Below are 13,674 nucleotides of genomic sequence, written 5' to 3'. Positions count from 1 at the left end.
CAGGGAAATGGAGTGTTAGGCCAGCAATGTGCGCAGCATGGCAGAGAGACCCTACCTAGGTGTCCATCCCTGGCCACCCCACTTCCCCCAGCAAGAGTCTCCCAACTCTTTTGATCCTGCACCCCCAGCCTATGTATATTCATTTATAAATTGATAAATTCCACGTAGGCTCTTATATCAATGCATATATTCAATATTAGCAAAGCTTGATTTCCTTTTTAGAAACTACAAAAAGATGATGTATTTTACAAACTTTATATTGAGTGAAGAAAGCAAGTCGCTCAATTAAGTTTCCTTGAGTTTGTGGTACGATTCAATTGAGATGAAGTTCAAAAACATGCAAAAGAAACCCACTATTGCTTAGAAGCCCCCTCTGTGGTGAGACTAAAAGCAAGTAGAGGGTGATGACTTCAAACTTCCATGCCGCAGTTGCCTATGAGGGGTACAGACGTTTATTTACAAAAACTGGCTCTCGTATGTTGTACGTACTCTCTTGTAAGTATATGTTTTGTTATGAAAAAGCTTAAAAAGTAATTGTAAGTAGAAGTCTTGGTGTTTTCTTCCCCCTGCCCATGAAGTACACGTGTCCCTCTGCGGAGGTGACCAGCCTACAGGATGCGTGTGCCTATTCCGACCAGAGTTCCTACCTTCCTCAACTCGTCCCCTGCACAGATAACTGTGGGACACTTGTCCCGTGCCAGGCACCGCGCTGGGGGACAGGTGTGCCTGACAGGCGGGGAGGCAGATAATGCCCTCGGGGCGCTATGGAGGGAGACAACGCAGGGGTCACAAACGAATAGAACAGGCTGTTTCTGACAGCGACACGCGCTGTGATGAAAGTGGACAGGCTGTGGTGGCAGCTGAGGGTGCGGCGGTGGGGAGGAGCAGCTTTAGCTGGGACATTCAGGGAGGACTTTCCTGAGGCAGGGACAGCGGAGCAGGGACCTGAATGGCCAGGAGGTGGCAGGGGAAGATCCTGGGGTGGGGGTGGAGTGGGGGGAAGGGTGTTCTGGGTAGAGGGAACAGAAAACGCAAAGTTCTAGGAGGGGGACAAGCTTGAAGTGTCCAAGGAACAGAAAGACTGTGAAGGCTGATGTGAAACCGGGGCTTGAGAAGGGAGAGGGCCCAGGGAGAGGACACGGCTCAGGGCCGGAATGTTCTCGGGTGTGTCAGGCAGCATCACTGAAGGCTGTCAGCAGGACACTGACGTGATCCGACGGCCCCTGCTCCATGTGGGAAAGGACTGGGGGTGCCAGGGCAGGAGCAGGGGACCAGGCAGACTAGAAGCGGTGGTGGCTTGGCCTGGTGGCAGTGGTGGGGATGGCACAGGTAGAGCTGATGGCCCGATGGATGGGCAGGGTCGGGGAGGGATGTGGAAGGTGCAAGGGAAACAGAGGCACTAGCATCACTCCTGGGCATCTGGTGGTGCCATTTCTAATATCAAGATAACCCCAAAAGTTCATCAAGAGAACTTTTAAAGAGAAGACCCCTCCCCTAATGCCTCACTTTGGTTATAATCACAGGAGCTGCCATTTACTGGGGGCCACTGCTAGCCACGGGGCAAGCACCTCACCCTGGGGCCCTGCTGTGGGAAGCTGTTCTGGAATTGGGATTTGTCAGGGCTGAGCTCCCCTGTGTCAATGACACCTGGAGATGATGTGGACCCACTGCCCTCCACGCGCACACCTGACCACTCCTACCCTGCTTCCCTGGGTTCCGCCGCGCACCAGCCTCTCCCAGCTGTAGGCCCTTTGTCCTGGCTGGCCCTCTCCCTGGAAGCTCTCATCCCTCATCATCACCAGCTTGCCTTCTTGCTGTCATTCCTGTGACCTTAAGGGTCACTTCCCTGACCACCCCAGCTAAGGGAACCTCCCTGCCCTCCCCACCCTGATAACTTTCCATCACAGTCTCTGTTCTGTTTCCTTGATACTCTTGGTTATTAATGGTCTTCTGAAATGTTTTAACGTGTGTGTTGTTTTTAACTGGAGTGCTCACTTGTTTATCGTCTGCCTTGCTCATGAGGCTATGCGCTCTCTGAGGGCAGGGAGGCTGACTGCTGGCTCACTAAAGGGCTCCTGAATGAATGGATTGTGGCACTTCAAGGATGTCACTCAGGGTGAGTACCTGTTACTAGCAGGTGTCCCCAAATATGCATAAAATGCATCAGTGGACTTTTGGGGCATCCCTACCATGTGCCAAGGTGGCATGGCGGATCCTGCCACAAACATCAGCCCATGCAACGGCCCTGCAGGGCGGGAATCATCATGTCTATTTGAAGCATCTGGAAACTGAGGCTTGCAAAGATTGAGACCTGGAGGAAGGCATTCAGCTTGCAGGTATGAGAGGTGGGGGAGCCTGGCTCTGTCACACGCACCTCAGCCACTAAAACAGAGTCTACTGCACAGCCAGAATGTTTGGAATGTTCGAGGAAGGGGTGGTGGGAAGACTGAGTGGAGACGTTTTTTGCCACAAGTCAGGAGGAACCTCTGAACACCTAGCTGACCAGCAGGAAATCTTTACACCAGCAGAGAATGTAATGGTATATTGGGGCCCAGAATTCTGGGGAACAATAGTCTAACACCTTGAGAGTCTGGCCTAGGTTGCCATCTGAGCTGCCTTCACTTTCTAGGTGTGTGACCTTAGGCAAGTTCCCTTCCCTCTCTGGATTTCGGTTTTCCAGTTGCTAAAAGGAGGGTATTGCTAACTAGTCCCCAGTTCATTGGGATGCCGTGAAACTTGCGTGTTACAACAGGGAAAGTCTTAGAAAGTGCCAGGAACGTAGTGAATACTCAATAAATGTGGTGCTGTTGTGATTATTATTGGATCAGATTGTTACAAGGGGCTAGTGCCGGAATCACCTGAACTACTCAAATAAAACAAGAATAGTACAGATGCCTCACCGTCAACCAGAAGCTGCTAGGAGCCAGTCACATCTGGGGAACTTTAAGACCTCTTAGGGACTTCCTGACTTCTCCCTCCAGCCCATTTTACAGATGAATAGCCTGGGGCTCAGGCAGCAGTAGGGCCCAGACCAAGGTCACCATGCAACTCCCATCTCCCAGGCCGGCCCTCCCTGGGGCGGAAGGCTGGCGCCCTGCGTGCTCCCTTCCTCCCTCCCCCAGGCAGCCAGGCCCTCAGGGCCAACGCGCTGAGGCTGGCGCTGGCAGGAGGTGGCCCAGGACGGGCGGGGCGGCCAGGGAAGGTTATTTTCTGCTGTTTTCCCTTTCTCGCTGCCCTCCCCGTCCCCTCCGCCCCGTTTCTAATTAAAAAGGAGATAAAGCCGCACGCGGCCAGAGCCAGTCGGCCTGACCGGCTTCCTGGATGCTGGATGTGCGCGGGTCGGCGGGGAGCGGGCCAACATGAAGATTAAAGCAGGGCAAAAGAAAAGCCACCCAGACGCGGGCGAATCAATAACACTTAAACACGCCGGCAGGCTGGCAGCTCAGAGCCCCGCAGCCGCCTCTCTGCCCGCGGTCGCCTCTCCGCCCGCGGTCAGGGCTGGCGGCAGCCTGGTCCTCGGTGCGCACCTGCTGGCCGCGGCTCCGCTGCTTAAGCGACCCCGCCGCAGACACGCGGGTGGGGAAGTGGGAGGCTGGGGGTAGCTGTGGCAAAACACAAAAGATGTGCCACACACGTTCCCTCGCTGCAGCCCCTGCGTTCCCCCGCTCCTTAAAAGGGGTGGTGGGGAGCGGGGGGGTCAGTGCTGGGGGGTGAAGGGGCAGATTGTGTGAAACCTGCCAAGGTGGCCCTTCAGCGCCAGAACCTCTATCAATCCCTAGAGCCCCCCACCCCCGTCCCTCCGTGCCTCACACGCATTATCTGCTAAGTACAAAGGGTGACTGGCCACGCAAATGCAGCTCCGAGACGCGCCAAGCCGTCCCCTCCCACCTCCCCGCCAGAGCCCCCCAGACCCCACCGCCCCAGAAATGCTGGGGTGACGCCTGAGGCCTGCTCTGCGGGCGCCTGGCAGCCTCTGGTGCCCAGTGCCAGAGGGCGGGGTGCCCAGGGCGCCTCTCTTCGGTGCTGGCTCCGCGAGCTTGTCTCCCTGGAGTCTCGGGCCGTCTCTCCTCTTACCTCTGTGTGTGCTTGTTGGGGGTGGGAGGCGCTGTCCCTTGGCCAGAGAAGGAGCTCTGGGAGTCTGAGGGTCCCTGGAAACTGGGTGGTGCTAGGGCTCTGAGCGGCGGTTTAAGCCTTTGCCCTAAATGTCCCTCCCTCCGGGTACCTGTTCCCTGTCTGCACGGACCGGCTGCGCCTGCCACCTGGGGACTGTCCCCTCTCTTGGAGCGGCAGTCTCCGTGCGCAGAGTTCCTCTCTGGGTCTGGGAACTCCGCTGTGGGAGCGGCTGCGGTCCTGCCTTGGTGTTCCTGCTGGACCTGCCCTCCCTAGGCCCCGTCTGAAGGGTCCTTGGGATAGGCTGAGCCTTGCCAGCAGCCGGCCCTCTCAGAGTCCCCCAGGCTGGAGCGTCCCTGCTGGCTGTCTCAGGTTCTGGGGGCTTCCACATTCAGAGGTTCTCCAGATGGCCGGTCCCCCGCCTCCTGGGGCGTCCGCCTGCGGGACGCCTTTGTGCACCCACCGCTCCCACACCGCGCCCACCCGGCCTCTCGGAGAGGCTGAGCGAGTTGATGGCTGGCAGCAGCTAGCGAGCGGCGCACCTCCCTCCGCGGGCCGCGCCAACTTCGCCTGGACACGCGCGGAGGTGGCACAGGCAGCCCTTACCCGATCCGGAGGTAGACCATGCCCAGGCTGAGAAAGAGGTGGCCCAGGCAGCGCCGCGCTTTCCGGTTCATAGTCCCCGCTGGCCGCCGGGGCCGCGGGCCGGGCTGTGCTGATCCCGCGGGCCGGCCCCGGCGGGGCAATCAACATAGCCCGCCCCGGAGGCGCGGGCCGAGGCGTCCCCGCGGCGGTCTGTCCGTGCGCCCGTCCGAGCGCTCGGCGCCTGAGCCTCGCCAGGAGCGCGGGAGCCACGCAGCCGGAGGAGGGAGGGAGGAGCGAGCGCGGCGCGGGGCGACGCTGGGCTGCGCGCTGGTTACCGGTGCAAGTGTGCGAGACGCGGGGAGTGCGGGGGCACTGCTGCCTCCCGCCCCCGCCCCTCCCTCCTCTCCCCCGTCCGTCGCCTCCCCCTCCCCCGCTCCCTCCCTGGAGCGCCCGCCCCCTGTCCCCGCGCCCGCGGGACAGGGCCGCAGTCCCAGGGCGCGCGCTCGCGCCTCTCTCCGTGCACTCCCACGGGCCCCCTCCCTGCTCCGGGAGGCGGGGCGCAGTGCCGGTTGGGGGTAGGTGGGAGACCGCTCGCACCCTACGTCACTAACTGGAAGGTTGCGGGGCGAGCGGGCGTCCAGACCCTGCCCTCGGGCGGAGGGGATCAGACTGGGCCGAGAGCCCTCCGGCCTTGGCCTGAGGGCCCGCCCCCCGTCCGGATCAGGGAGCTGGGGGTGGCAGGGCGCACCCTGGGTCCCCTTTGCCCCGGCTTCCGAGTCCAGTTTCAGGGGAGGGCGCCCCCTTCTGCGGCGCTACTGGCCGAGCGGGTGTAACTGGCTCAGCCTCTTCCTTCCCCGCCCCTATCGATTGGAGGGTGCGGGCAGCCTCCTGTGGGGTCCCGCTGTCAGCCGACAGACAGAGTGGGCCGAGGCCCGGCGGCCCGGCACAGCACAGCCCAGTGGCGTCCGAGCGCCCGAACCTGCGGGGCGCAGCCGGCCTCTCCAAGCGCGCTCGCTGCGACACCAGGCGGGCGCGGCGGGTGATGCAGCTCGGCCTCCCTCTCGGGGACAGAGGGCTCAGCATCCTGGCTGATCAGGGTGCTGACCTCTTCCTTCGATGGACACCCAGTCCACTGAGCCAGGGGACATCGGACTCAAGGTTCGGCTGAAGAAATGGAGTCTCCAGGAGATGAAGGCGTTTCCCCAAAGTCGCCGGCTAGTGAGCGGTAGAGCCACAACAGAAACAAGGTGTGCCCAACTCTAGTAACCTCCCCCTACCCCACCTGCCCTTCAAAGACTGCCTTTCTAAATTACACACACAAACACACACACGCGCATGCACTTCCCTGAAAGTCACTGTGTATTTCATGCATTTACATTGCACACATATCTGTGCCAGGCACCATGGTGGGCACTGTGGACACAAAGAACAAGAAAGGCCAGAGTTCCTCCTCCTAGAGCCAAGGAGGCAGACAGACCATCAGTAAACAAACGCATGATTTCAGGTAGCATGGGCTCAAGTGAAGATCGGAAAGGTGGGTGCTGAGAGAGGGAATACTGGGTGCTGGAGTTTATTTTGGATCTGAGGAAGTGGCATTTGAGCTGAGACCTGAAAGATACAGAATCTGGGGACCCAGCATTCTCGGAAGAAGGAACAGCAAGTGCAAAAGCTCAGAGGTGGGCATGAACCCAAGGGAGGGGATGATGGGCTGTACTCAAGAAAGAGAAAGAAGGCCAGGAGGGAAGGTGGGAGGTGGGGTACGCAGATCCTGTAACGCTGTGTGGCACATCAAGGACTTTGGATTTCAGGGGTACGTTTACTGGGAAGACATTGGGGGGATGAAGAAGCGGGTGACTTATCTGCTTTGTGCATTCAAAAGCTCCCTTTGGCTGTCCTGCGGAGAACCCGCTAGGGGGATGGGAGGGCTGAGCACAGTGCAGCCAGGCAGAGCAGAGAGAAGACCACGACTCCGGTCCAGGTGCAAGATATTTGTGGTGTGGGTTAGGGTGGTGCATTTAGAACATGGCGACAACATTATCTGACACTCCCCACCTTGAGAGGTGGGTTCTCTGTGTCATCCCTGCTTGAATGTGTGTGGATGGGCTTGTGTTAGTTTCCACCAATAAGGCGCGGCAGAAGTGATGTGCACACATAGCAAGTCTCAGGGATAAAAGACAATGCAGCCATGCAGCCTGCCTTTCGTTGGCTGGACACTTGTGCTGGGGCCCTGAGCCACCGTGGAAGAAGCCACAGGCTGCCGTGCTGCGAGCAAGCCCAGGCATAGTAGGGGCCCTGTGCGAATGCTCCAGTCCACAGTCCCCGGTGAGTTCTGCCCTGGAGTCACCCAGCCTGGGTGCCAGACATGTGGGTGAAGGCACCCCCAGATGACACTGGTCATGGCGGTCCAAGGTGCCTGGAGAATGGGGCATCAGAGGGAATGGGGGTATGGGGAGATTTGCAGGGAAAAGGCCCGACAGGCAGTCTGGGGACGCACGACATGTTAAGAAATGTGGTCCTTATCATAAAGGGAAGCAGATGCCACATGATCAGACTTACACCTCAGAAGGCTCATGGTGGCTGCGCAGGAACCAACAGAAGAGGGCCGAAATGAGGGTAAGTCAGGAGGTCTCAACAATCATGCAGGGGGAAAAGGCCCGGGCTGGTCAAGGTGGGAGCAGATGGCGAGGAGAGGAGGGGATGGAGCTGAGAGCTAGTTTGAAGGCAGAATAGGTAGGATGGGGACGGCCTTGAGGAGAGCATCCTGTCCTGTGAGAGAATGTGGCTGGTGAAGACAGCACAGTAAAGGGACCCAGGGAGGAGTTCTCAGGGAGTTGAACTTGGTTTTGGACAAGCTGAGTTTGAGGTGTCTGTAGGTCACTGAAGGGGTGGCTAAATGCGTGTGCCTGGTGCACAGGAGGGAGAGTTGGGGCTGTGGAGAGTGACTGGGGTTGCCACTGGCAGGAGCGGGCAGGCATTCAAACCAAGGTGGCCAGGACGCCCTGGCAGGCGGAGAAGGATGAGTGGGGAAAGCCCCTTGCAAGGCCCCAGGAACTCAGCATGATTTAAATAACCAGCTGGGGAAATGGAGCCACTAAATGTGACTGATGAAGATGAGCCTGAGAGGCAGGGAGTTAATCAGAGAGTGAGAAGAAGAAAGGAGTTTGCAGTGTCAGACTTCACAGAGAAGGCAGGGGAGGCCAGGGCTGAAAAGGGTCCAATACCATCACCCCAGCCTCAAAGAGCTTTACAGTCTGGCTCCAAATTACCCTCACGGCCTCCACATTTCCCAAACTCCTGTGCCCATATCACAACAAATGAGTAGTTCCCACTAGCATTTACAAAAAGGCAATAGACCAGAAAATATCAGAGGACATTGTACATTATAAGGTTCCAACTCTGTGTATGTGTATGTATTTTGGATGTGTATGTATGTCCATTGTATGTTGTGATTTTTTTAAAATGATGAGAGACCACTACTGCAACCTGTCATTTCTTTGCATCTGCCTAGAATGCCTTTAGCCCTCTTTTCCACCTGGTAAACTCCTACTTCATCCTCTAAGCCCTACCCAAGTATCGACTCCTCTGAAAATCCTTCCTTGATCAATGTTGCTTCTGTCCTAAGCACTTAGTCTCTTCCTCAGTCATTCATGCATCACACATTCCTTGAGTATTAAAGTGCGCCAGGCCCTGTGCCAGACATGGTGGTACAGGTCTGAACACGGGCACGTGATCTTTGAGGGGAGGACATTTCAATACCTCTCTTCCTTCATGCTCCCAACGCCCCTGAGCTGATCTTGGCAGAACCCTTCCCACCCTGAATGATGTCTGGGATCACTCCCTCCCTCTTCCAGTAGAACATAACCTCCTCGTGGGAAACAGGCTGTCTCCTTTATCTCTATCTCCGGCACCCACCACAGGGCTTTCATCAACTGAGCACCATGGTTTGGTAAAAAGAACATAGACTTTGGAGTCAAATAAGTCAGTCTGAATCCCAGCTCTGCCGCTTAATAGCTTCATGATCCAAGACAGTTTTTTAACTTGTTGGAATTTCTCCAGGGCTAATAATTCTCAGGGCATTTAATCCTTCCCTTGACTGGGAGCTCCCCCAAGGATAGAACTGTATCTTGATTCATTCCAAGACCTGGAACCTAGTGTGAGTAAATGTTACATGACCGAATGGCACCCACTGCAGAAAGTTCTTCTTTGAGAGTCGTGTGAACCCAGAATCTTTCTCCCTGTTTGGCTCCCTGTGCCTGGATCAAGGGAAGAGAGGGCATCTCTATTCAGCAGGTGCTTTTCCATTCAGCCAAACCAAGCATACCTGGGCAGGTGCACAGTCAAAGAGGAGCTTTGGCGCCCCCTGCTGGACACAGAGGGAGAGGCTGCTTAGATCTCAGGGGCTGCAATAACAATAACTAACATGCATCGAGCCCTGCTACCTACTAGATGCGCTATCAATGAGAGCCCTAGAGGGCTTCAAATTCTGGCTCCACCCTGTATTATGTCCGTGACCTTGGGAAAGTTACTTAAATCCCACCTTGCCTCAGTTTATCTGTAAACTGATGACAGTAATGGTTTGTACCTCCTGTGGTTGTTGTGAGGTTTGAGATGCTTCATGTTAAGTACTTAGCACACCACCAGGAACATAGTGAGTGCTGTTTACACATTTGTAAAATTCAGTCAGGGGGAGGCCATGGCCACCACTTGGTGCTGCCACCGATCAAGAAAGGACATCACGTTTAAGATAGTCTCCATTGACTAGACCCTGGGGATGGGATTGTGGAATCTTCTCATTTGTGTTTGATTCTTTTATTTTCTTTATTTGTGTTTATAAGAAAACTTTAACAACACACTATAGGGAAAGCTTTTAGTCCTAAAGTGTTTGATGCTTCTGGGAGCCTTGCACTGGGTAAACCATTTTTGCTGAATGAAGAGTTGAACACTATCCCCATATGAAAGTATCCCCCCTACTTTCATATGGGGATAGTGTTCAGGAGGAAATTAAATAAGGAGCTGTAACGGACAGCAGCATGGTGGGGAACCTCCGGCAGCAAGGCCAGAGAAGGCCTCTCTGAAGAGCAGACATGCGTGCTGAGAAGTGAACAATGGAGAACACCCTTGGAGCTTCATTTCGCCTCCTCCAGAAGCCATCCCTGGCCAACTCCGCAGCCCCTGCGCAGGCCCTGTCCCAGCGGCTGTCATGCGGCCTCACCTTCACCTGTGTTTTGGTCTGCCCCTCTCCCCTGATGTGAGCACCCTCAGAGGGGAGCCCATGGCTGCCACACTTGGTGATGCCCACCGGACCCCAGGTAACCAGCCCAGGGAGATCAGGAGAGTTGGAAAGAGGAGGAGTTGAAAGAAGGCAGCAGAAGCCATTCGGGTGTCCAGTGTAAAGAACTACAGACTTTGTCCTGTTGATGAGGAAGGTACCCAAGGTGTCTGAGCAGGTGTACGGCCCAGTCCCACGTGGGTTTTCACATGTGGCCTCTATCATTCTGTGGCTGTCCAGCATTCCACCCCCTTGTGACTGGCACCGCAGCGTCTCCTTCGGGAGCCTCCCACTGTGTGCCAGGCTGGTGGGACGTTGCGCAGCCTCCAGCGGAAGCTCCTTTCCTCCTGCTGCCTTGGAGCTTTTGGTTTCCAGGTCCTCTCTCCCAGGAAGGGAGCAGGTGGGGCAAGAAGCTGGGGCCTGCAGACCCCATTCCCACAGTTGGGGAGCAGCAGGAACACGGAGACATCCATCTGGTAGAATAAGGAAACGGCCCTGCCCTCTGAACTGTGATAGCATGCACAATTTATTGAGTGTCTACTATGTGCCAGGCTCCCTGAGGGCCCTTTATCTTTCTTCACTGCTGGCGACACTCTTCCCCCAGATAGCTATCTGGGTCACCCCTTACTTCACTCAAGCAGAATGTCACTTCCCACATCACTGCCTCCAGGGAGATGGCCCCTGAATGGCCTTCTCCTTCGTGGGACTCTCTAGACTTCCTCTTATCCTGGCTGTATCTTCCTAGAATTTATCAGTATCTCCCAATTTTACATTATGTTTTTATTTTTGACTTATTTTTGTCTGTCTTCCTTACTGCACTGTCAGCCCAACGAAGTAGGGGTAGTTGTTGCATCGCGGTTGCTTTCCTGGAACAATGCCTGGCACACGGGCAGCCCTCAATGGATAACGATTTGATAAATGAATAATTGAACAAACCTCATAGACTCCTCATAATGACCTCATTTTCCAGAAGAGAAAACTGAGATGTTGAGGGGTTAAGTTGCTTACCCGGCATCTAGCTGAGTGTCTGGCACATAGTAGGTTATAAGTTAACTATCACCATTCCCTTTTTGTCCTTCCCCACCTATCCCCATCCATGCCAAGAATAGGGTCCTCCACACGATGTCATCTACATGAATGCTGTCCCCATCCCAGCCTTCCCACTGCTGTGCACAAGGTGGGCCTCACCCAGGCCAGTGACTCAGTGTTTACCCTGGGATGTGGGGGGCAGAACAGGTAGGGCAGAAGCCTCCTGACTGGGAGGGGCTGGAACATGGGCCTGAGGACTGGAAAATCAGTGTCTCACTCCCCCTGCTGCTTGGCCCTGTTGACTGCCCTGTTTGTGAATTTGGGGCAGAGTGTGGAGCGGGTGCAAAGTGGCAGTCCACTCCATGGATGAGGAGACCGAGCCCCAAAGCAGGTACGAGAGTCTCCCAAGACACTTGGCCAGGGAGGGGCAGAGTCGGCTGTGAAATACTGCTGAGGGCACTGGGGCAACAGACCCAGCTTTGAGTCCCAGCTCAGCCTCTTGCTGTGTGATCTTATGAAAATGATGAACCTCCCTGAGCCTCAGTTTCCTCACCTGTATGGAGATGATGACAGTAATGCTGCTGCATGGCTTATAGCAATCACATGTGGAAAGCATTTAGCAGAGTGTCTGTCATTTGTGCACTCCGCACATGACAGCCATTGATGATCATGATGTGTATTGGAATCCAGTCCTCTAGGATCAGAAGGAACCTTAAAGATCATCCAGGCCGCTGTTTCTCAAATTTTTGTGGGAGCAGAATTATTAGTACTTGGTACAGATACGGATGCCCAGGTCCCCTCCAGACTGCCCAAGCTGGACTCGCTGGCAGAGGTGGGTGCTGATTCTCTGCCTATAACCAGCCCCCCAGGTGCTGGCCAAGTCTGGCTTCATCAGAGCACACAGGCCTCTGGGCTCTTGCTGTGGCCCAGTCTTCACCCAGTGCCCACACCTCCTCTCTTCTGCCCCCACTGAGTAGCGGCCAGCTGTACTCTGACCTCTCTTGGGGCGAGCAGCTGACTTTATTCCAGGGGAGCACCTTGCATTTGGGGACAGCTCTGGCTGGGACACTTCTTCCTCATACTGATGGGAAATCAGCTGATGGAGGTTAGAGGGATCAGAGAAGGAAAGAGCAGGCCCGCACTGTTCTCTGGGCCTTGATTTCTCCAGCTCAGAACCGTGGCCAGGCATGCCGGCTCTAAGTCTGTGTCTCTCTGAAAGGGGTCTGTGGACTCCTTGGTTTCTAGAGCAGCATGCTCAAGGCTCTTCTAAGAATTTCACAATTGTTTTGTTTTCATTTTACCATAAATCTAACATCCACATATGTCAAACTATCAGGATGACATCTTTATGACAGAGAACTGTCGTCTCATTGATTTCCCTGCTTGAGTTTGCATTTGTGGTCACGGTTGCGAGGTCACCAGCTCAAACCACTTTCATGATTTGGAGCTCAGGAGAAGAAAGCAGAGGTTGGCGACATGTGAAGAAGCACTGGAGCCCGTGCCTGCGTGAAGGAGGGGTTAGGAGGAGCTGTGCTAGACGAAAGGGGTCGGGAGGTTGATTCATCTCGTGATGGAGGGTAACACATAGTGCCGGATTTAGAGGTGGCACTATGACCAGGCTAGGAGCTGCCATCCGGCCTCAGCAGATCAACGTTCTCTGGCATATGTCAGTATCATTCATTCAAAAGTCAGATTTTGTAGTATTGGTGGTAGTTGCTTATTGAATCTGAAACTTGTTGATTTCAGAATGGCATAAAACTACACTTAGTTTTGTGATAGTACATTTATGAGCAATAGTATAATAAAAATTAGTTAAACTTCATTTTGCATGTGGGGAGTAGCGCACACACACACATTTCCCCTTTCAAGGAGCCTGCGCATTCCTCAAGTTTGAGGAACAAATCCCTGTTGATTCCAAAGGACCTGTGCACTCTCATGGTTTGTGACCCACAGATGGACCATTGGGTGATGAGATTTTTTATTGAAATTGAGGTCGTTGTCAAATGATCATTGTAACCAATGTAAACTTCTAACACCAAATAATTACCCCTGTGAAAGCATGTGTGTGTGTGTGTTTGTGTGTGTACGTACTTTGGGGTTTGCTGGCATCAGAATCCTGCCCCCTCCGCAGGAGGGCTTGTTAGCATGCAGAGGGATGCCCACTTGCCAGGTTCAGATTCAGTCCATTTGGGGTGGAGCCCAAGAATGTTCATTTCTATTAATAACAAGTTCCCAGGTGATGGAGATGGTCATGTTTAGAGACCCAGAAGATAAATACCTGTTGTGGGGGAGGCAGGAGTAGATCAAAGTGGCCTCTAGCCAACTTGCTCTGCAGTCCTGGGTAAGACCGTTGCCCTCTCTGGACTCCCTACATCCCATGCAAGAAGTTTGGGCAAGTGTAGTGACTCACCCAGAGTGGGCATGAGTCCTGAGGCCTGGTTTGCCAGTAGGAGTCTAGAGCCTGGGTGTTTACCTGCAAAACCACCCAGGAAGTATCAGGAGGAGGAGGTCAGTAGCAGTCTTAGCTCCCTGCTTTGGGGAGGCAAGCTGGCAGCAACAGAAAGGCAGACTCCCATTTCAAATCCTATCTCTGGCCCTGTGACCTCGTGCATGTGACTGGTCTCCAAGGCTCCTCCTTGTGTTGTGGGGTCACTGAGGAGTCCCTTCTGGAAAGCACCTGG

At 54.9% G+C, this 13,674-nt stretch overlaps 1 protein-coding gene across 1 annotated transcript in view; it reads right to left on the bottom strand.

Moving 5' to 3' along the window:
• The window catches only part of WNT7A (wingless-type MMTV integration site family, member 7A), a 106,706-nt gene extending 101,616 nt beyond the window's left edge, over nt 1-5,090 (bottom strand). Inside the window, exon 1 of the mRNA XM_012664856.1 lies at nt 4,717-5,090. Within this exon, the coding sequence (XP_012520310.1) occupies nt 4,717-4,787 (71 nt within the window). The 5' untranslated portion in view covers nt 4,788-5,090. The remainder of the gene's footprint in view (nt 1-4,716) is intronic.
• Between the last annotated feature and the right edge of the window lie 8,584 nt (nt 5,091-13,674).

This window comes from Propithecus coquereli, unplaced genomic scaffold (genome assembly GCF_000956105.1).
Source record: "Propithecus coquereli isolate 6110/MARCELLA unplaced genomic scaffold, Pcoq_1.0 Scaffold926, whole genome shotgun sequence".
In the NCBI taxonomy this organism is placed as follows: domain Eukaryota; kingdom Metazoa; phylum Chordata; class Mammalia; order Primates; family Indriidae; genus Propithecus; species Propithecus coquereli.
This window is presented reverse-complemented; position numbering and strand designations above follow the sequence as displayed.